At 37.6% G+C, this 22,325-nt stretch overlaps 3 protein-coding genes across 5 annotated transcripts in view; 2 read left to right on the forward strand and 1 right to left on the reverse strand.

Moving 5' to 3' along the window:
* Window positions 1-97: 97 nt before the first annotated feature.
* Window positions 98-6,862, forward strand: psme2 (proteasome activator subunit 2). Of its 3 annotated transcripts, none has more exons than XM_042399915.1 (12): window positions 98-406; window positions 700-732; window positions 840-902; window positions 2,832-2,918; window positions 3,646-3,694; window positions 3,804-3,901; window positions 4,008-4,076; window positions 4,573-4,640; window positions 5,283-5,337; window positions 5,420-5,506; window positions 5,596-5,694; window positions 6,529-6,862. In XM_042399915.1, exons 1-11 carry the CDS (start codon window positions 359-361, stop codon window positions 5,674-5,676), a joined length of 738 nt encoding a protein of 245 aa, XP_042255849.1. In that variant the 5' UTR covers window positions 98-358; the 3' UTR covers window positions 5,677-5,694; window positions 6,529-6,862. The 3 variants fall into 3 exon arrangements, with proteins under 3 accessions (XP_042255849.1, XP_042255848.1, XP_042255847.1); XM_042399914.1 differs by lacking the exon at window positions 98-406 and adding an exon at window positions 494-610 and having other exon boundaries at window positions 5,596-5,699; XM_042399913.1 differs by lacking the exon at window positions 98-406 and adding an exon at window positions 500-610.
* Window positions 6,847-10,481, reverse strand: lsm5 (LSM5 homolog, U6 small nuclear RNA and mRNA degradation associated). The gene is made up of 5 exons (XM_042399918.1): window positions 10,184-10,481; window positions 8,699-8,794; window positions 8,585-8,612; window positions 8,429-8,501; window positions 6,847-7,088 (listed from the first exon to the last, which is right to left on the reverse strand). The coding sequence occupies exons 1-5, from the start codon at window positions 10,227-10,229 to the stop codon at window positions 7,056-7,058; spliced, it is 276 nt and encodes a 91-aa protein (XP_042255852.1). The 5' UTR covers window positions 10,230-10,481; the 3' UTR covers window positions 6,847-7,055.
* A 1,082-nt stretch (window positions 10,482-11,563) lies between these two features.
* The window catches only part of avl9 (AVL9 homolog (S. cerevisiase)), a 35,468-nt gene continuing 24,706 nt past the window's right edge, over window positions 11,564-22,325 (forward strand). The window contains exons 1-4 of the mRNA XM_042399608.1: window positions 11,564-11,880; window positions 14,808-14,928; window positions 19,695-19,780; window positions 20,791-20,862. Of these exons, the coding sequence (XP_042255542.1) occupies window positions 11,797-11,880; window positions 14,808-14,928; window positions 19,695-19,780; window positions 20,791-20,862 (363 nt within the window). The 5' untranslated portion in view covers window positions 11,564-11,796. The remainder of the gene's footprint in view (window positions 11,881-14,807; window positions 14,929-19,694; window positions 19,781-20,790; window positions 20,863-22,325) is intronic.

Here is a 22,325-nt window from a genome sequence, read left to right on the forward strand (position 1 = left end):
GGGATTTTAGACATAATGAGACCACGAGGTTTATTAAAATCAATACTTCAACCACGTCATTTGACCAGATCAACAACAAGACGTCTTTCACATAAGATATTTAGATATAGATCCTGTATTTACTGATGAAGCTATAAAATCTACGCTGCTGTCTTCTGGAGAGTTTTGATGTTGTAAATGGAGACAGTGGGAGGCGCAAACTACATCATCCCATATCGAATCGAAAGTAAATCGAATGAGGAAATAAAAAAAGGCACACTTGCGAGACGTCCTCGTCCTACAGGTTCTCCTCTGCACCTGTACACGTCTGATCCCGACGTATTTATTTGTATTTAACTGGAAAAAAGTTCGCTCGATCATGTCCAGAGCATCGACACTGAAAATAAGCAGCGGGAGCGCGCTTCAGGTAAGTTAATTAGGCTTTTAAACACGCTTTGTGCATGTAGGCCGTAAACACACCTTCACATAAATACTTGAGATACTTTACATTACACTGAATTCTCACGAAAAGCAGGTAGTTTCTTAAATGTTAAGCACAAACGAGTTGAAATGCATAACTAGTTGTTACTTGAATTGCTGCGGAAAGCCCCCTTCTGGGAGGAAAACGAAAGTAAACCCCAAAAGGTTCAATCTAACATGAGTCAGCAGTTAAAAAACATGATTTGCTTCACTTTGTCCTGTTTCTCTTGTTTCCTACAGGTGGAAAACTTCCGCAAGTCCCTTTATCATGAGGTTTGTGGAGCAACACACGTATTAAGTTGTCATTTTGTATGTTAAATGTCACATTTATTCAAAATAAGCAGCTGCAACACTGACTTTTTTGTTGTTGTTGTTTTTAGGCAGAGAAGTTGTTCTCCAGTTACATCCCCTTGAAGATTGTGCAGCTGGATGCTCTGCTCAGGGTCAGCAAGTGCAATATTTCAACACACAAAAGATATATTAGGGCTGTTTCATTATCGACTCATCTGTTGTACTTTTTCGATTAATTGATCAGTTGTTTGGTCCATAAAATGTCAAAAGATGGTGAAAAATGAGCCAAAGATGACCTCTTCAAATGTCTTATTTTGTCCACAATCCAAAGATATTCAGTTTACTGTCATAGAAGACAAAAGAAACCAGGAAATATTCACATTTGAGAAGCAACTAATCAATTAATCGACAAATATTAGTCAATAATATAAGGACAATGCACCAGTTTTTCTTAATGAGGTGGAAACTCTACCTTATATGTACATTAAATACATTTTAGAGCTGCAACAGTTAATGTATGTATTTATTGGGACCATATATTGTGTTAAACATAAATGTTACCATTTGATGTAATGTACCAGAGTTAGCTTATAGCTAATTTTCATCTGCAATCCCTTAATAGTGGCACTTAACGATGAAGAGTGACTTTATTTACAGAGAGCAAAAAGACAAAGTGTTTCCAGCCTTCATCAGTGTCATAAACATGCAGTATAGATGCCTCTTAAATAGCAAACACACAGGTAATTGGTATTACATCTAGCAAGGCAATCAGATACAAGGTGGAAGCTTCTAGACTTACTAACCTATGAAATATCTTCACATATCAAAACTTAATCTGTTCATAGACACTATAGTTAAAGTTAGATCGGTATCTTATTAGAATATAACGAAGGGAAGGACTTGGACAATATCTACAGCCTTGTGAAAGAGTTTTAACATCTAAATATACACTGACATTACATGTATTGCATGTTATCAACAGTGGTTGAATGTAACTAAGTACAGAACATTACTTGAGTATTTCCATTTGATGCTATACTCACTTATACTTCCACTAACATTTAAGAAGGAAATATTGTAATTTTAGTCTATTTGACAGCTTTTATTTACTTCTCAGATTAAAATTTTACATTAAATAACATGCTTATATAACATAGTATATAATAATAACATAAGCTCATAAATGACACTGATTATTTTTAAAGATTAAACCAGTGGTTGTTACATTGACATGTTACATTACAGAGACATTTCACCTCTAAACTTCTTACATGGTTTCAAATAAATAAACTGTTCAAGGCTCAAAGATGTAAAACTAATATTTCACAAAGTTTTAGAAAAGTAGCAGAACTTTCCTTCTCAGGACGCCTCAGATTTATCTTATGACCTTTACAAAGTATAATACAATATAATGCTGCCTATACATTGATTCATCAGTATCAATAATGTAGTTTATTAAATGTAATTATCATATCAGTCACAGCCTGATTTTCTGCAGAACAAGTGCTTTTAATGCTTTAAGTAAATTTAGCCGACAATACTTGTGTACATTTAGTTAAGTAGGATTTTTACATGTAATGAAGTATTTTTATTTATTACTTATTTAGATCTTTTTTTACTTAAAGGTGCGATATGTAAGAATCAGAAATTTCTTCTCATAGCTAGCTAAAACCACAATATAATTCACATGCTTTGCAGTAACGTTAGCTTACCTGACTGTGTGTTGTGGTGGGTGTTGGTCGTTTGTTGACGTTAGCAGACTCTGTTTCTAAGCTAACGTTAGCTAGTGTTGCACCCTGTTGGCGCCGTAGAGAGGCGAGCCACTCGGGAGCGCACATACATTTTTTGCAGAAAAACCGGCCAGAGTCCTTCACATAGAAGTCAGTCCACAGGCTGTTATATCTCATTTTTTAAGTTACATTACAATCCGTTCACTTATTGGCAATAGAAAGAGATTAATACATGTAAATTGCTTCACAAGTTTTACATATAGCACCTTTAAGTAAAGGCTGTGAGTACTTCTTCCACCGCTGTTTATCATCTCATCCTGTCTGTGTGGTTTTTTTTTTTCTCTCCATCAGGATGACGCCCTCAGTATCACAGACATGTCTTCGCTTCAGGCTCCGCTGGACATCCCCATCCCCGACCCTCCGTCCCCAGAGGACGAGGTGAGACCAGCTCCATCCGTCTGTTTCATGTCCTCTGAACAATGATTTATATCCAGAGCATCTTACAGTAAAGGAAAAAAATCAATCACCTATCAGTTTATAGCTGCAACAAGTTAATCAAAGAAAATTAATTGGCAACTATTTTGATAAACTGATTAATTGTTTCAATCATTTTCCAAGAAAAAAATGCAAAATATTCTTGATGTTTCAGCTTCACAAATGTGACGATCTGCTGTTTGTCTTTGTCATATACGATAGAAAATTTAATACCTTAAGATTGTGGGCTCTTACAAATTTTCACCATTTTTTATTCATAAATAATCAGCAGATTAATCGATAATTAAAATAATTAGTTGCAGGCCTAGTTTATGTGAAAGTGAGAGTTTGTCTGAAAGAGCACAACCCGTCTTTTAGCTGCGATATTTCCTGCTCCTGTTGGTGTGTTCACCTCTGCTGCAATGGATTTTTTCCTTATATGATTATTAAATTTCGGCACAAAATAGCTTTAAACTCCACTGTAGCTGCTGAGAAGATGTTTGGCTTCTTATCATTGTTAAAGACAAAGAAAATCACCACCGAATAACACAAAGTAATCATAAATTTCTAGTCCATTGCTCACAGTAAAAGTGACTTTAGCATGTTGTATCTCGCTCTGCTAACTGACCTATTGAAGACCCGACTGCAACTGTGATCATCTTGTTTTGACTGTGCAATATTGATCTTTCAGGAAATGGAGACCGACAAGAATGAAGATGAGGAGAAGAAAAAGAAGAAAGGTAAAGTGTTTCTTTGTGGTCTCTCTCAGGGGTAGACAGAAAGAGTAGCGTGTGGTGTCTGAATACATTAATATGATGGAAGTAAAAGCTTCAGTTCTTCTTCCCTCAGCGCCAAAATGCGGCTTCATCAAGGGGAACGAGAAGATCATGATGCTTCTGGATCGAGTGAAACCAGAGATCGTTGCTCTTAGAGAGACCATTATCATTGTAAGTGAAGCTGTAAAGACATAAAGATGACTCAGGTTCTGCTAAAAACACTGAATTAAGACGCCATTTTTAACCAGTTTAACTCACTTGTGCTCTGTTTCTGTAGGTGTCCTGCTGGATCCAGCACCTCATCCCAAAAATAGAAGATGGGAACGACTTCGGAGTTGCCATTCAGGTACATTTCCATTCAAAAGACACACGCTGCGGCATGCATAGTGACACATTTCAGTCAAACTCTCTTGCTATTTATTGTAGGGCTGCAACTAACAATTATTTTCATTATCGATTGATCTGTTGATCATTTTCTTGATTATTTTCTAATTGATTAGTTGTTTGGTCTATAAAATGTCAGGAAATGAGGAAAAATGTCGATTGCAGTCTCCCAAAGCCCAAGATTCAACATAATGTCTTCTATTGGCCCGATCAACAGTCCACAACCCAAAGATATTCAGTTTATTATCATTGAGGACTAAAGAAACCGGACAATATTCACATTTAAGAAGCTGGAACAAGAGAATTTCAGCATTTTTGTCTTTAATAAATGACTCAAAGCAATTAATCAGTTATCAAAACAGTTGGCGATTAATTTTCTATCAGTTGACTCATTGATTAATCGACTAATCGTTGCAGCTTTACTTTATTGGAGGCTAATTACTTTTCTTTAAACGCAGGAGAAAATCTTGGAGAGAATCACCGCAGTCAAGACAAAAGTTGACGGTTTTCAGACCAACATCAACAAGTAGGACCGCATACAAACTCTCTCTCTCTCTTTCTCTCTGTATATATGTGTATATACACACTATATGGCCTAAAGTATGTGGACACTCACCATCCGGCTGACATTATTACTCAATTGGAGAAAATTAGCAGGAGATTGTTTCTGAGATGTTCAACAATTACAAGTGGTGGAAGAAGTACTGATATATAAGTAAAATATGCAATACTGAGTAAAAAAAACTCAGTTATGAGTAAAAGTCCTGCATTAAAGTAAAAATACTAGTATTGGCAGCAAAATACACTTAAAGTATCAAAAGGTGAATTTAGAGAGTATTTATCATGTATTATTGGTATATTACTACTTATTTGTTTGTTTGTTTTTTACAGTTTGTACTGTTAGATAATCTATAACGACACATATATAATATTGATAAATAGCTGGTATCTATAAATAAAATAAATATAGTGGAATATAAAGTACAATATGTCCCAGAGGAACCTTAAAATTGTACTTGAATACCACTGACAGTCACATATGAGTATAATATCTCGCTGTCCACATACTTTAGGTCACATAATGCAGCTCGTACCTGTTAAATATCGCTGCCTTTCCTGATTTTCCTTCGCTGTGACACTCAGTATAAAACCGTCTCCGTTGAAACAGGTACTTCTCAGAGAGGGGAGACGCTGTCGGCAAAGCTTCCAAAGAAACTCATGTGGTGAGTGTTCATCCTGTTCCGTCTTCAAGCTTTCACAAATCATCATCACAGACACGTTTAACTCGGCTTTCCTCACCTCCAGATGGACTACCGCTCGCTCGTCCACGACAAGGACGAAGCCATCTACTCTGAGATCAGAGTGATCGTCCTCGACGTCCGCGGCTTCTACGTAAGTCAGACTCTTATCAGCCCTCAGATACATTCGCCACCGTGCCGTCATACGAAGTTTTAATCAACTTTTCTACTTGTCGGCTTCAGGCTGAACTTTATGACATCATCAGCAAGAATCTTGAAAAGGTGACCAATCCGAAAGGAGAAGAGAAGCCGTCCATGTATTGAAGCTGGAGGGAAGCGGAGGTGAGGTATTGTAATTTGTCTTTGGCTCAAGTGTTGAACACAGCTGCATATAGAAAAAATACAAAGTACACACAATATACTGTATGCACATAATCACCATATATACAAACACATACAAAATAAACTATTGTACCCCTGATACGTAGAGTGAAAAAGCATATTTAAAAGAATTAAAACAATAAAAAGGTTAAAAGGTTTGGTCCCTCTGACTGATATATTATTATATATGACATCATTAGATTATTAATAGTGAAGCATCAGTGTTAGAGCAGCATGTTACTGTTGTAGCTGCTGGAGGTGGAGCTAGTTTACACTACTTTATATACAGTTAGCTAGTTTAGTCCAGTGGTTCCCAACCTAGGGGTCGGGCCCCTCCAAAGGGTCAGCAGATAAATCTGAGGGGTCGTGAGATGATTAATGGGAGAGGAAAGAAGAAAAAACAAAGTTCTGATACACAAATCTGTTTTCAGTTTTTGGACTTTTTCTCTAATCTTTGATTTTTGCTGAAATATTGGATCATTTGAACATTTATTGAAATGAAAGCATGTGAGAAGTTTAGAGGGAAAAATCACTATTTGGTGGAGCTGTTAACAACTCATAGACATGTGAAATGTGACCCCGACTACACACTGCTTTTTGTAAGACGTCAAAAGCCAAAAAGGATGGAAACCACTGATTTCATCTTTAACAATGTGTTGTATTTTAAAAGCTTGTTATATTATCCATTGTGTCAAATCTTCATCTGAAAAGTAACTAAAGTTGTCAGATAAATATAGTGGAGTAGAAAGAACATGTGAAGGTCTCTCAGTGTCGTGTGTGTTTGTCTGATTCCAGGTGATGATCTGGAGGTACCACAGGGTCAGATTCTTCCATCCTCTGCCTCACTGCTGTTGTTCACATGGTGTATTCAGCACAAACCGACTCGCTGTTCAGTAACTCTGCGTTTTCCTACCAATCAGTTTCATCTCTCGATTTTTTGCTTCTTCAGCTCCAACAGGGACAAAAACAAAAAAAACTGGGTCAAAGTTTTCTTACTGCTGTTGTATGATGACACTTTTTTGACTTTGTACCACTATTTGCACTAAATATATCTGAGTGTGCTTCATTGTTTGACTTTGTTTTCATAAATAGATAAAAGACAAATAAAGAAAATTGTGTGAGATTCTCATTTATTTGTAACAAAACTGCTTTTTTTTGTCATGTGTGATTCATGATACACTTTTTCTTTTAGTAAAACAAATAATCAATTAAGAATCTTATAACAAAAATACTTTCCGCCCCAAACGATCAACAGGGAGGAACAATAACGACACAATAAACTTAAGGTAGACAACGTAGGAAAGGCAGTGATGATCCTCGTCTCATACTTCAGGGCCTTCTCCACCAGGTATCAGCTGCACATCAGGAAGGAAATGAAAGAAAATAAACAGACATTATTCATACTGTGGAGGTCTTATGTTCTTATTGACTACAGATCTCATGTGCAGAGCTACAACTACTCTCTGGAGACTGAAAACGTGATCTGTTTAGTCTTTGGAGCCGTTTCTAAACAAGCTAACGTGAACAAACTCTTCATGATGAAGGATCATGTCATCCAGTGCAGCAGAGTGACTCACTGATGTGTTTTTAATAGTTTTTGGACAACAACGGAGGAATAAGATACATCAGGCTTTAGATACACACACAATACTAGTTAGTAGATCGACAAACTCTGAACTCATGATCAGAGATAAATGATGTCACAGCTTTCTGCTTCAGGCTCTGTGTGCGTCCCCATGAAAGGCGACGTTTGGCTCTTTTTTCTGCACAAAATGGACCAATCGTGTGCCGCCTGCTTCAGTCAGGAGGAACAGGTCATTATAACGGAGCGATATGAAGAATATAAATACATTATCACAGCTGCAAATAAGGCGAGAGAGGAACGCTGGCAGAAAATTGCTGATCGTGTGAATTTGTTAATTAAAAAACTAATTTGTAATTAGTTAATATACTACTCAGTGCCTCCAACATCCACAGCAGCTCTTAAACTTTAAACTAGATGCAGCAGATTTAAACATTATACTGAAGACTCTGTCCTAGAATGAATGAATCAAAGTGAAATTAATATTATAGACTGAATATTATCTGTGATAGATACCAACAGACTAATCAATTTTATTTTATTTGTTTTGTTCAAAGTATTTTTTCATTAGTTTTTAATTATTTAAAAAAAATTTGAAATACAGTAACAGAATCTCATCCCACATGTAACCCAAACCTCTTGCACCATTACAAATTTACATTATGACATATCAAATCAATGATAAGTCTGATAAAAGACTAATCAATATTCTAATCAATATTCTAATAGCTGCAGTAGCAGCAGTGTTAAACAGACTTGGCAGCAGATCAGGTAGTTAATGAAAGGACGAAGCTTTTTATTGCCGATTTAACCCGAAACTCGGATCACAACCTGCTCCGCACCAGGTCAAGTTTGCAGCATCAGTTACCATGGTGATCTAACCTTCATCACATTGTAAACCCTGGCTGTAGGCTCGACATACCTCACTAACCCACTCATCTCACTTCATTGTTGGATCCAAACATGAGATTTGTTGACAATAAGAAAAATAATACAGAAAATCAGCGACTACGTGCTTTAAACGACACTAACAGGTCATGTTGACGTCTATGATGCAACACAGAGGCTATAAAATGAATCTGCTGTTATTAAATATGAAGGTTATTTACACACCATGGTGATGTTATTGCCATTGAGCAGAATCTGATCCAGTTTGGTTATCCTCCTTCCCTCTGGTGTGATTTCACTGAAACACAAACATGTAAAAATCAATTATTCAACTGAAAAGTCAGTCGTTTGCTTCAGAAACTTAAAAAGAAGTTTACTTACAATTCTGTCACATCCTCTAGAACCATGTCTGAAAATCTTGTTAAGGAAGAGATCTGCTAATAATCTGAGCAAACTGTAAAATCACACATATTTTTATTTTGATTTAAAGGATACTGACAAAGTCATCGAACCCCAGCAGGGTACCGACGATCTCTTTATCGGTTTTCATGACGATGTGAATTCGAGAGCCGATACATTTGTCCACCAGCTCTGAAAGGTGAAAAAAGAAAGTGAAATTAGAGATACTGTAGTTTTTTCTATAGTTTCATACTTTGCACACTTGTGAAGGCAACACCTCGCAGTTTTCTTTTAATAAACATTTACACACTTTTCATAATGGTCGTTTGTTTTCCTGGTAATCATGTGTTATATCTACAAGCCAGAGATCTTAAGTTGCTCAGTTAAGAGCTGCTATTCTTCCTCTGGTCACTGAGGTTGGTTGTGTCAGAAATATTCAGGAGGAAAACAGACTGTGTGAGCTGGAAAATTTGAGTGAAGTAAAAAGCAAATTATGGTTAATTTTTCCATGAAACGACTCAAAAAAAAACCTTGAAATATTCTGGTTTACAGGTGATCAAACACTGGAACGGCTGTTTGTCTTAAAAGCCTGTAAAAGATTATTTAATTAGTATTTATTCTGATTTCTCATTTTAAAGATTTAAAAACCACCTGTTCAGTCTGACATTCATGTAACCTTTTTATAACGTCTACTCAAATGGTTTTATGTTGTACTTTTTTTATTTTGTTTTATCTCTGTATGGTTTGAAATCCCTGTTTTTATTGTATTTTCTAAGTATTATTTCTGCATACTCTCTATTTCTCTATGTTGAAATCTTATATTGTGTTTTGTGAAACACCTGGTTGAAAGGCGCTGTAGAAAAGTTGACACTATGTAGTATTAACAGTATTAAAGTTGACTTGTATGAACTTGTGGTGTCTTGTGCGACACAATAATAACAATTCTTAAGTTGTATATTTTCTTTGCATGTTATTTGAGTGCTGTATTGTTGTTAGGGCTGCAAATAAATCTTATTTTCATTATATATTCATCACTTTTATGGTTATGTCTTGTTTTGTCTGACTTTAACGATTATCAAACGGCTGGTGATTAAAGGACAGGTTCAAAATTTTTCCAAGTCAGCGAGGAAAACCTCTTTCACTGTTTATATGGACACCTGACTGTTGTTTTAAAATCAATTTTAAAAATTGTGAACCTATCCTTTAATTTTCCGTCAAACGTTTAATCCACTAATTGTTTCAGTACTACTTGCATCCCCATTATATTAAAAATACTAATATGTTAAATACTTAAATTTACCTCCTACTTTGACCTGTCGGTGCGCAGAAAATATTGCTTTATGTAAATTATAGTGTGTGGCACGTATACGACAAAATAACAACATTATTAATCTGTATAACGTTAATCATAAAAGCACTGTTAGCATACATCGGCTACCTGCTAACATTAACTAACGAAATATTACTAATATTTAAACTTCCGTCAAAAAAAAACGTCCCGCCAGCGCGTCCTAGCTGTTAAAACTGATTCATCTTTAACTTCTGAAAACATAAACACAAAGTTATTTAGATTTTACAAACCAAGTGGGAGCAACTGTGATGGATTTGTCGTTGGAGTAGCCGCCATGTTCAACCAATAGACCCAACGTGCAGTCAGAACCAATCGAAAGAAGAACGACAGTAATCAGACAAAAGCAATCAAACCCGAATCAATCATCGAACAACTATCTGCCGCAGTATCGACCGGTTTGTTGTTTGCTTGTGGTCAATTATTTTATTTAATTGACCACAAGCGTGTTTTCTAATTTAATACATGTAACACAGATTATTGCTAGTTTACTACTTATTCAGTCTAGATCCACGTGATGGCGCGGGTTGCTCTGGTTAATGACGTAATTCTTTGAGTGGAACAAAGAGCATATATAGAGTCACAGTCAAGATAGTTCCCACCATGATATCTGTTCTCTGCCAGGTGCAGAGGTCAAAGGTCATACTTCACTTGAATATTTATATTTCATGCTACTTTATTATTCTATTCACTGGTGGAAAGTAACTAAGTACATTTACTCAAGTACTGCACTTAAGTACAGTTTCGAGGTACTTGTACTTTACTTAAGTACGTTCATTTGATGCTACTTTATACTTCCACTCCACTACATTTCAGAGGGAAATATTGTACTTTCTACTCCACTACATTTATTTGACAGCTTTAGTAACTTTTCAGATGAAGATTTGACACAATGGATAATATAACAAGCTTTTAAAATACAACACATTGTTAAAGGTGAAACCAGTGGTTTCCAACCTTTTTGTCTTTTGACGTCTTACAAAAAGCAGTGTGTAGTCGGGGTCACATTTCACATGTCTATGAGTTGTTAACAGCTCCACCAAATAGTGATTTTTCCCTCCAAACTTCTCACATGCTTTCATTTCAATAAATGTTCAAATGATCCAATATTTCAGCAAAAATCAAAGATTAGAGAAAAAGTCCAAAAACTGAAAACAGATTTGTGTATCAGAACTTTGTTTTTTCTTCTTTCCTCTCCCATTAATCATCTCACGACCCCTCAGATTTATCTGCTGTCCCTTTGGAGGGGCCCCGACCCCTAGGTTGGGAACCACTGGACTAAACTAGCTAACTGTATATAAAGTAGTTGAAACTAGCTCCACCTCCAACAGCTACAACAGTAACATGCTGCTCTAACACTGATGCTTCACTATTAATAATCTAATGATGTCATATATAATAATATATCAGTCAGAGGGACCAAACCACTACTTTTACTGCAATACTTTAACTACATCAAGCTCATAATACTTATGTACTTTTACTGGATTTTTTTACTAGGATTTTTCATGCAGGACTTTTACTTGTAATGGAGTATTTTTATATTGCAGTATTGGTACTTTTACCTAAGTAAAGGATCTGAATACTTTCGGTTGTTGTAAACGTTTAGCTAAGTGAAAACGGAAGTGCGCCGCAGCGAACTCTCTCGCTTCGTCTGTTCGCTGGCGCGTTAGGACGAAGCGGAAGAGAAAATCGGTCTGTATGCTGTTGTGTTTGGTTGTGCTCCTGTCTGCTGCGGACGGTATCGATTCAAGGGGGGGTCGAAATCGGCTCTGTTTGCTTGTGTTTACATCCGATTCCCCGACTTAAAAAAACAACCTCAGCACTGCCAAAACACCGGGCGGGCATGGAGTCACAGGGCAGGGACGAAGCGAAGGGACCGGTGCTGCATATCGTGGTGGTCGGTTTTCACCACAAAAAGGGCTGTCAGGTAGGTGAACCCTCTGCTCCACGCTAACACAAGCTAAATGCTAACGAGCTGATAATAAAAGACACATTACCACTATATTAATGCATGACAGCTGCTACTGACTGCATCTTTACTTTACTTTAACTAGAGAGCAATGACTGTGCGTTTCCCTGCAGCTGATGATAATAACAGTTCCCTGCCTGACATGCATTGAAGAGTGTATAGTTAACATCAGCTGTTTGCTCTGGGCTCACAGGCTTATGTAACATGTGCTCTGCTGCCAACTTGGACATCTTTCCAGTTCAGTGTATTCAACAGCAGCACTGTGTGTCTTCATTACAGGCTGCAGCTTGCTCCTCAGAACCAGAACACTTTCTGCTGCACTCATTTATCATGAAAATACTGCAAAAAAACCAACACACATCATAATACTACTGGTGGAAGAAGTATTCAGATCCTTTACTGAAGAAAAAGTACCAATACAGCAATGTAAAAATACTCCATTACATGTAAAAGTCCTGCTAAAGTACATAAGTATTATGAGCTTGATGTAGTTAAAGTATTGCAGTAAAAGTAGTGGTTTGGTCCCTCTGACTGATATATTATTATATATGACATCATTAGATTATTAATAGTGAAGCATCAGTGTTAGAGCAGCATGTTACTGTTGTAGCTGCTGGAGGTGGAGCTAGTACAAGTACCTCAAAATTGTACTGAAGAGCAGTACTTTAGTACTACTTTCCACCACTACGAGATACTTATAATGTTGATATCAACAGTGTGGTGTTTTTGCATACAGTATTTAATCTGAACTAGGGCTGTGTGTTTTGATTTTCTGGGGGGGGGGGGTAGTCAGAAACAGAAAATAATCATCAGTTGCAGCCCTGATCAGATTAAATGATAACTGATTTATTGACAGTTTTCAGTACTTGAGTTGGTGTTAATGACACATTTTTCTCAGCGCTAAAAAAGATTCTATAACTAATCTGAGACAATATGTTGACATCTCACATGTAAGAGATGTCATAAGACAAGTTCCCACTTGTAACTGCAAACTAATTGATTCATTGTTTTGTCAGTTTTGTCTAAAATCAAAAGATATTCAGTTTACTGTCATGCATGACAAAGAAAAGCATCAAACTCTCACGTTTGAGAGCAAATAATTTGTATTTTTGCTTAAAAAAAACTAAAACAATTATTTGATAAAATAGTTGGGATTAATTTTCTGTCCATCAACTAATCGTTTCAGCTCTAGTTTGTTTGTTTCTTTAAGTTAAACAGAAACACACTCACAGACAAATCTCACATCTTGGTTTTGTCTTTATTGTCTCTCTAAACCTGTTTTGACGAGATTAACCTTTAACTCGCTGACTGTGACATTATGGTCTTTTTGCGTGACAAAAGAAGCGTTTAACACCTGCTAATTAGTAAAAGTTTACAGGCGGAGTTCAGCCTAAGTGTCTCTAATGCATCTTCTAATTATTGACTGAACAAACACTGTACTGCTCTCCGTTTGTCTCTGCTGCTAAAAAACATGAAGGACTTGTTGTTCTGTGGCTCAGCGGCCTTGAAAGCAGCTGCTGGTTGAGCGGAGAGATAAAAAAAAAAAAGGTGGTTTTCGATGTAAAAAATGTGACAAAACAACGCAGCGGAGCAGACGGTGCACATTCTTGGTCTCAGGTAATGGGTCCTGCTGCGTCTGGTGTTAGAGGTTATCTGATAGGGGTCAGTGATCTCCTGCTGGGTATCAGTAGATTGGGTTCCTGACTCCTTTTAATCTGTTCGTCTCCCTTTTCTTTCACCTGCTGCCCATCTGTCTCTCCGGCTGGAAGCTTATTGAACAGACAATCCGACGTGTCGTTATGAACTTCTCTCTTCTCTCCGGAGTCAGGAGTAGCGTCTCGCCCCTCGTACTCCTCGTTTATCCAGAAAGAGTGAATCATCGACGTCATTGTTGTTGTGGTTTTGTGTGTGTTTATGTGAGGCGTTCAGGATCAACAGGTTTCAGGTTAATCTTGTAACTGTCACCGCTGGCAGGAGGCCGGGCTTTGTGGGAGGACGACGACGACAATGACGACGACAGAGATCTGAACGTTTGCCCTTTTCTTCAGCTCAGTGGAAACATAATGAGGTCAATTAAAGATGTAAGATAGTACATTAGGCTACATAATCATGCAACACAGGGTTTATATCTCCATTCTCTGATGAGAAAGTTGCAGGTTTTACTAATGTTGGAGGAAAGAACTGTAGGATGATAGTATCCACATTGCATCACCTTCAACTCTGGAAATTTTTAACATTTTATAGACAAAACAATTGATTCACCAACACAAGACGGCATGTTAATGGATAATGAAAATAATCATTACTTGCAGCCCTAAATAATACCTTATTTGAAGTTCAGAGTGTCTCTTATAATGGCGCTTTATGCTTTTCAGGGGATTTTTTTTGCTGCAATACCACAAGTGGTCAAACATTGGCAGCAAGACTGAGCGGTGCCGCCAAATCCAGCTCTCATTATACTGTACATCCATGCTCAGAAGTCACCAGAAACACCAGTTCTTTCTCTCATTTCACTCCAGTCCTCGTCTTTGTCCGTTTTATGAAGCGGATTCATAAAACCGAGCGGGATACGTTGAAACGATTCCAACTAAACTTCATTTCAATATGCACTTCCCTCGGAAAAAATTTGGGTAAAAGGCAAATTCCCTGTGTTCATCCAGGTGATTGACATGTCACATGATACAGAGGCGGCTCACACACATACAGACACATTCATATTCAGACCTCGGGGCAGATTACATCTAACCCTGCAGGAGGAAACCGGAGCACGTGAAGGAAACACTCATGAACTCACAGACAAATTAATTTGAAAGCCTCTAACATATAAATGGAGTGGAAGAGGAAATTGTGATAATGGTGAATCAGCTGACCGGTTTTCCCCACAGGTGGAGTTCTCCTACCCGCCGCTGATGCCAGACGAGGGTCATGACAGTAACCTGCTGCCAGAAGAATGGAAGTACCTCCCTTTCCTGGCTCTTCCTGACGGGGCGCACAACTATCAGGAAGGTTTGTCACATCTACACTGTATATAATGTATATTTCACAACTTTGTGCAACCATTTAGAGGGAAAATGCCTCTTTTTTTAAAACAATATGGCTATTTTCTATATATTTCTTTTTGTCAACAAACATGTTCCCTCATTTTGAAGAGTTTGGTGACGTTAGCTTGTTTAGAAACGGCTCTAAAGACTAATAACAGCGATCATGTTTTCAGTCTCCGGAGAGTAGTTCTGTGTAAGACGGTTCTGCTGCTCCTGCACATGCTCAGTGGCGTCTGCCTTAAGCTGGGGACACCTTTTAAAGACTAGCTGAAACCTACAAAGACTGGACAGACCACACATAAAGGTTGTTTCCACCATTTTTTATTAGTCTTTGACAGTCAGGAAAGAGCATAAACCTTACGACTGATTAACGACACTGAACCACTGCTCCGTAACCACTCGAGTTCTGGTGGGAAACGACCCTGCAAATCCTGTGAGAATGATACCAAGTCCCAGTTGCTTTTATTAATACATTTATGGTTAATATGCGGAGTAGTTTGTGCTGAAAAGGCTGCAAAAAAAAGAAGGAAAAAGGAAGAAGTTTGGGGGAGATCCTGGATGAATCGTAGAGTATACGAAAGGAACTGGAGGTCACTTTGTAAAACGAACTTCAGGTTCTGCTCGGCTGTGTTGCTCTTTGAATTTATGTTGTAGAGACATTCGTGCTTTTTACAGCTCAATCAGCTTTTGCTCCATTTCAGTTGTCACCACAAACACGTTTTACCCACCACGCCCCAAATCATATTCACAGTCTGCTCACCAGTTGTCACGCGTGTCCCCGCCCGTTACACAGAACTACTCTCCAGAGAAAAAAACATGATCACTATTAGAGCCGTCTCTAAACAAACTAATGAGACCGAACTCTTCATAATGAAGGAACGTGTCACCCAGTGCAGCGTTGCAGCTCACTGATGTGTTTTTAATGGCTTATGGAAGAACGACGGAGGTCTACGGCACAGAGGAATAAGATATATCAGACTCTTCATACTGACACAACACTTGTTAGTAGATCAGTTCATGAAATTTGTTGACAGCAAGAAAAAATCACCAGTCATATCCTGTAAACCTGGAAGTCAGTCTTACGTTACATCATCAGCTGCTTTATTTTTGTTCTGCTGATGTTGTAAAAGCAGGTGTCATCCAGGCTGTAGATTAAGATCAGGGCCTCTGTGTGTGTGTAGCTACAGCGAGTGTGAGTGATAGTGTGGTGACTCTCTCTGTATCTTTTTTGGCAAACTGTCCCGTGTGGTGTGCGTCTGCTGTCATGTGACGGTCCTGTGGTTTACCGCCGCTACTCCACGCCGTCCCGTCAAAGGCAAACAGCAGGAACTGAGCCAAAGTTCACATCTAGATACTCGATTTTAAAAGCCTCACCCGTGAACGCTGCCGTTGCGCCGACTGCACTTGTTGTCACGACGGGAGAAGTTCTCATTTCCTGATTATGTGCTCTCTGCTGCTGCTTTCTGTTGGTCCATTTCAGAGTATACATGTGTCATAGTGATTAAGAAGTGGGGAAATGTAGGTTTTTCCAAAGAATAAGCACAATTTTTCCTCAGAGCAACCTCTAAAAATCTCAACTTTTATACACATTTCCAGTCAATCTGTTCAAAATTCACACATCTTACTGACAGATTTTGTGCTAAATATGCAAAAATCACAGCGTGTTTGTCTCTGCTTCCTTCAGTCGACTGTTAGCTGATTAAAGAACGACAGCGACGTGAGCGACTCTCCAGTGCAGCTCATAAAATAAACACTGATATGACTGGGTGTTGGTTACACTGCAACACAGCAGAAACTTGTTCCAATGTCAACACTAAAGAAATACTGTTGGAAGATCATATGACACTCAGTACTGAATAAGACACATAAATGATCACAGTCGGTGTCGTTCATGCTCTCTGAAGATATTTTATATGCATCATATGTTTTTATTATTTGACTTCTGGCATCTTTCAGTGAAAAAGCTGGTTTTGATTTTGCTCCACTAGGAGAAACTTAGGAGCTTTTCAGCAGTGATTTAAATCTCATTACTTGCTCCTTGGTTTTAGGGACAACAGAAACTCTGACATATCATCAGCATGTCTGTTTTGGTGCTGAGCAGGTAGCGTACAGAGCGCTGAGAGTGAACCAGTAAACAATGAGCTGAAACTCACTATAAAGCTCCGTAAAGCCGAGAGGAGCTGCAGAGTCACTGATAATTCTCTGTAGGTTCGTCACTACGAGCCAAACACATCACATACTGACAGATCAGACGGTGTTATTATAAAAAAATATTGATTACAGCCGCTTTAATTAAATCACAGATGATGGTGACGGCTTGAGGAAGATCTCAAACAAACAAAAACATGTTAAATCTTTGGAAATCCTGTTTTTTCTTCTTGTGAGGTTGAATTGATGTGATTGTTATAGAGACGCAGCTTCATTTCTGTCCGTCGTCATTTCCTGTCGGCACAAAATGACAAAGAACATTGATTCTTTGTAGTAACTACAAAAACTGCATGTTTTGGTTTGTAGTTTGGACTCAGTACGGATTTAGGACAGTGTTGCTGGAAAAGACAAACATCTAAAGTGGTGGTTTTGTGGGATTTGATCCCTTAAAATGAATGAATATCTTCTCGTGATTCAGAAGAACATCTGAGGACGTCACTTTGGGAAACGGTGATCAACATTTCGATCCTCTAATGTTTTATAGACCAAATGATAAAACAATTAATCGATAATGAAAATCTGACATTTCTGAACAAACCTACATTTCAGGTTTCAGCAGATCCTGCAGACATTTCATTTAGGATTATCTATCAATAAGCAGAATCCTCTCCGGCTTGATTTTTACTGCAGCTGCGGCCTGAACCTCGTCTGCAGTCTGACCTTCGTGACCCCGCTGCCGTCTGAGATCTTAACTCCATTATTAAAACACTCCTCATCCTCTCTTCAGGTGGAACAAAGGCTGATAGACGTGTCATTTCCTCCATCGTCTCTTTGTTATCTGCAGTTTCTCTCTGACTTATCAGCTTTGATTATAATCATTCGTAACACCTGCAGCAGGTTGAAGAAACGTTGAGTCATTGTTACTGAATGACAGATAATCCTTTACTTCTATATTAAGAACTCCTTTGAAAACATTAATTCACGCTCTGATTCATTCATTAAATGATCATACAGCTGGTTTTATATGTTTCAGCCTGTTATATATTATATATATTATACATTATTACTGACTTAAGTCGTGAGCAGGGACCAGATTTGTACTGAAAAGTCTTTTCTTGGCATGTTTCAGGAAGCTGCTGCAACGAATAGTTGATTAATTGATCAGTTAGTTGCTATTAACTATTTTGAAAATTGATTTTTGGTTTGAGTCTTTCTTCTTATATGTGAATGTTTTCTGTTTTTCTTCAGTCCTCCATAATAATAAACTTAATATCTATTGCTTGTTTGGGGAAAAACAAACCTTTTAAGGTTTTAGGTTCATCGACATTTTTAACCATTTTCAGGTATTTTAAAGACCAAACAACTAATTTGATTAATTGAGAAAATAATTGCCAGATTAATTGATAATAAAATAATCATTAGTTGCAGCCAGAACAGCATTTTATTCATGAATTATGTTATTGGGGAATCGTGATTGAAAGGATCGTGTGAATTTGGTCGTTTATTACAATGAAAGGTTGGTGTCTCGGATGTCGGAGTTTCTTTGAATGCACCAAATCTGTTCTGACAAAAGCATTACATCACTCTGCAAAATAAATAAATAAAAAGGAATAAATGTTTGCTGAGATATCTGCTGCAAGCAAGTTTCATTTCTTGGTGATTTTCGTTGTGCACTAAAATAAACTGAATTCAATATCTCACAGGAAGGAAATCCATCTAAAAACCAAGGATATAATTGGGAAAATGCACCATAGAAATGTAAAGTTCATGTGATTTATTTAGTTTCAGTTAATGGGATAAAGAATGTGAACCACAAGTATCGGTTCTCTTAACTGAAGAAGAGCTTCAACACACAATTATTCTATTTATCGATTAATCTGCTGATTATTTTCTCGACTAATCGTTTGTTGTAGAAAACATCAGAACATGTTTGATTAAGTGAGAAATCAAACCACGATTCACTAAAGTCCAAGCTGACGTCTTCAAATTGCTTTTTTTATTCACTTTATTCAATCTAAAACTCAAAGATACTCAATTTACATTCATTTAAGATGAGAAAAAGCTGCAAATTCTCACATTTAAGAAGCTGAAACATGTAGTTATTTGGCATTTTGCTTGAAAAAAAAAAATGAAATGATTATAAAAACAGCTGCCTATTAATTTTCAATCCTTTCAGCTGTAAACTGAAGGTATCAGTGATGTTCATTGTGGGAAATGAAGCCTTGCGGGTTTATCCAGTCTGGCAGCTAACAGGCTGCTTTGTTGTTAAATAATCACGTCGACATCTCTCAGCTGTCATTGATGTTAATTCTCTTCTTCTTACATAATCTTTTTTTTTTTTCTGACTGTGCGTTCCTCACTGACAGGTGCATGTATTGATGCTACTGTGCAGCAGAGCGCAGCTAAACCATACAAACACATGATGTATTAAATCTAACCGGCTGTTAAACAGTACAAATGTTATTTCCTCACTCGGATAATTTTCCCTCTCGGTTGAAACGTGTTTCTGTCTTTTAGATTGTGAGTGTTTTTACAGATCCTGATGGATGCTGATGCAGTAAAATAACTGGTTTTGTTTTGCAGATACTGTTTATTTTCACCTGCCACCTCTGACTGGAGACATGAAGTGTGTCTACGGAGTTTCCTGTTATCGCCAAATAGAAGCAAAGGTCAGTCTGAACCTTATTTTATGAGACACATATATATGTATGTTTATATTATAATAAACTGGCAACTGAGTGTACGTTTTCATCCAAAACCACACAAGAGCTGCAACGATCTGTCGATTAATCAATTAGTTTTTTTCTTTTTTTGCAAAAATTCCAAATATTTGATGGTTTCAGTTTCTCAGATGTGAGAGTTTGCTGCTTTTCGTCGTCTTATATTATACTGAATTCAATATATTTGAGTTTTGGACTGTTGGTTGGACAAAATAAGACATTTAATGACATCAGCTCAGGCGTTTTTTATTGTATTTTGATATTTTACAGAACAAAATGATTAATCGATAATAAAAATAGTTGCTCTTTGCAGCCCTAAACTACAACAACAGGAACAGGGAAGAGAATTAAGAGTAGATGGATATAAGTATGATAACAAAGGAAAAAACATGCAACATTTTTTGGTATCTGACACCCGAACGCTCCCAGTGGAGTCAATATTATTACCACAACATATCTGTCTGGTTACATTAATACAGCGGTGCGTAAAGAAACAATTTACACAGTTTTAATGTGGAAGAACGTCTCCGGCCCGCGCAGAGCCCTGACCTCAATCCCATGATCCAACACTGTTTGGATGAACCGGAACGCCGACTGTGAGCTGGAAACTTATCACCCGAAATCTGTTGGAAAGCCTGAAAGCAGAAGAGCGGACGCTGTTAAAGCTGCAGATTAATGCTCGTAGTTTTGGGATTACATGTCCAAGAGTGCAGTGTGTGTGGGTGTCCTCATACTTTTGGCCAGTTAGTGTATTTATCATTCTTGATTTGAGCTTTTGAAGCATACAACATCCCACCGTGCTATTTTTATCCCTCATGACGTCAGAAGACGTGTCATGAGGTCAGATTGGTCACACAGTGTCCTCACAATGTTTGGTTTGTGGTTTTCATATATATATATATATATATATATATATATATATATATATTTATTGATTGATTTCTTTAATCCCTCTTCAGGCCCTTAAGGTGCGACAGGCCGACGTCACCAGGGAGACGGTTCAGAAGAGCGTCTGCGTCCTCAGTCGAGTGGTGAGTCAGTCAGTCGATGCTGTAATCTTCTAATAAAACAGAAGAAGCTTTCATTTCAGTCTCTGTTGCTTTACGCACTGGAAATAATTAAATCAGGAGTCTCTTGGCCATGAAATATCAGCATGACCTCACCGTGATCGTGTAAAATGGAGAGAAGAGGACAAACGTGGGAGAGAAGATGTGATTAATTGTTGCGGACAGATTTTATTTCCCGGCATTCCTTCTCTGATGTTAAGAAACTAATCAGCTGAGATGTTGCAGTAACCGTCCTCCTCATGTGAAGTGATAAAAGAAGTAAATCTTCCTTTCATGTGTCCCCACAAAGATTTAATGACTTGTACTCAATGTTTTAATGGTGTAAGTTAGATCCACTAAGCTGTGAAATGACATTATATGTTCTTGAATAAACCATCAAACGTTCTGATCTGAATCTCAATCTAAAAAAGTCACGTTATGCCTAAATTCCTTTTGAGATAACTGCTGTGTCCACTTCCTGTTTACTATCTAGTTATCTGGTGTGACTGTAGAGAGTGATAGACATCACTTGTACAGCTGGATGGGAAAAATAGTTGATTCATTCTTTAAAATATTCTTGACTAACTTGGGTCATTGTTTTACAAAAGCTCAGTTTTCTCTGTATGTGCTGAGGATTTAAACACTGTGGAGAAAGTTTTGTGGGCGGGAAAAATGCATTTTTAGTCTGTAAAGTCTGATGTTTGTTGTCTTGTTTAATGACAAGACAGCAAACATTTTACTCCATGAATCAAGTGAGCGTGATACTGAAAACAACAGTGATGATTGACAGAAAAATTGATATTTTGATAATCAAATAATCCTGTAAAACCTTGAAAATGTTCAGACGACACGACTCTTGTGACCAGAAATGAAACCTCATCAACTAACACAAAACGAGAACACAGATCAGTGTGCAGAGTCATTTCCAGTTCTTCTTGTAGATGTGACAGTTAAATTCACTACGAGACAGTCAGAGACACTTAGAGACAGTCAGAGACTATTAGAGACTATTAGAGACAGTCAGAGACTATTAGAGACAGTCAGAGACACTTAGAGACAGTCAGAGACTATTAGAGACTATTAGAGACAGTCAGAGACTATTAGAGACTATTAGAGACAGTCAGAGACTATTAGAGACAGTCAGAGACTATTAGAGACAGTCAGAGACTATTAGAGACTATTAGAGACAGTCAGAGACTATTAGAGACAGTCAGAGACTATTAGAGACAGTCAGAGACTATTAGAGACTATTAGAGACAGTCAGAGACTATTAGAGACAGTCAGAGACTATTTGAGATGGTTAGAGACAGTCGGAGACAGTTAGAGACAGTCAGAGACGGTCAGAGACAGTCAGAGACTATTTGAGACGGTTAGAGACAGTCGGAGACAGTTAGAGACAGTCAGAGACGGTCAGAGACAGTCAGAGACTATTTGAGACGGTTAGAGAC

Source organism: Thunnus maccoyii, chromosome 21 (assembly GCF_910596095.1).
Source record: "Thunnus maccoyii chromosome 21, fThuMac1.1, whole genome shotgun sequence".
NCBI classification, from domain to species: Eukaryota; Metazoa; Chordata; class Actinopteri; order Scombriformes; family Scombridae; genus Thunnus; species Thunnus maccoyii.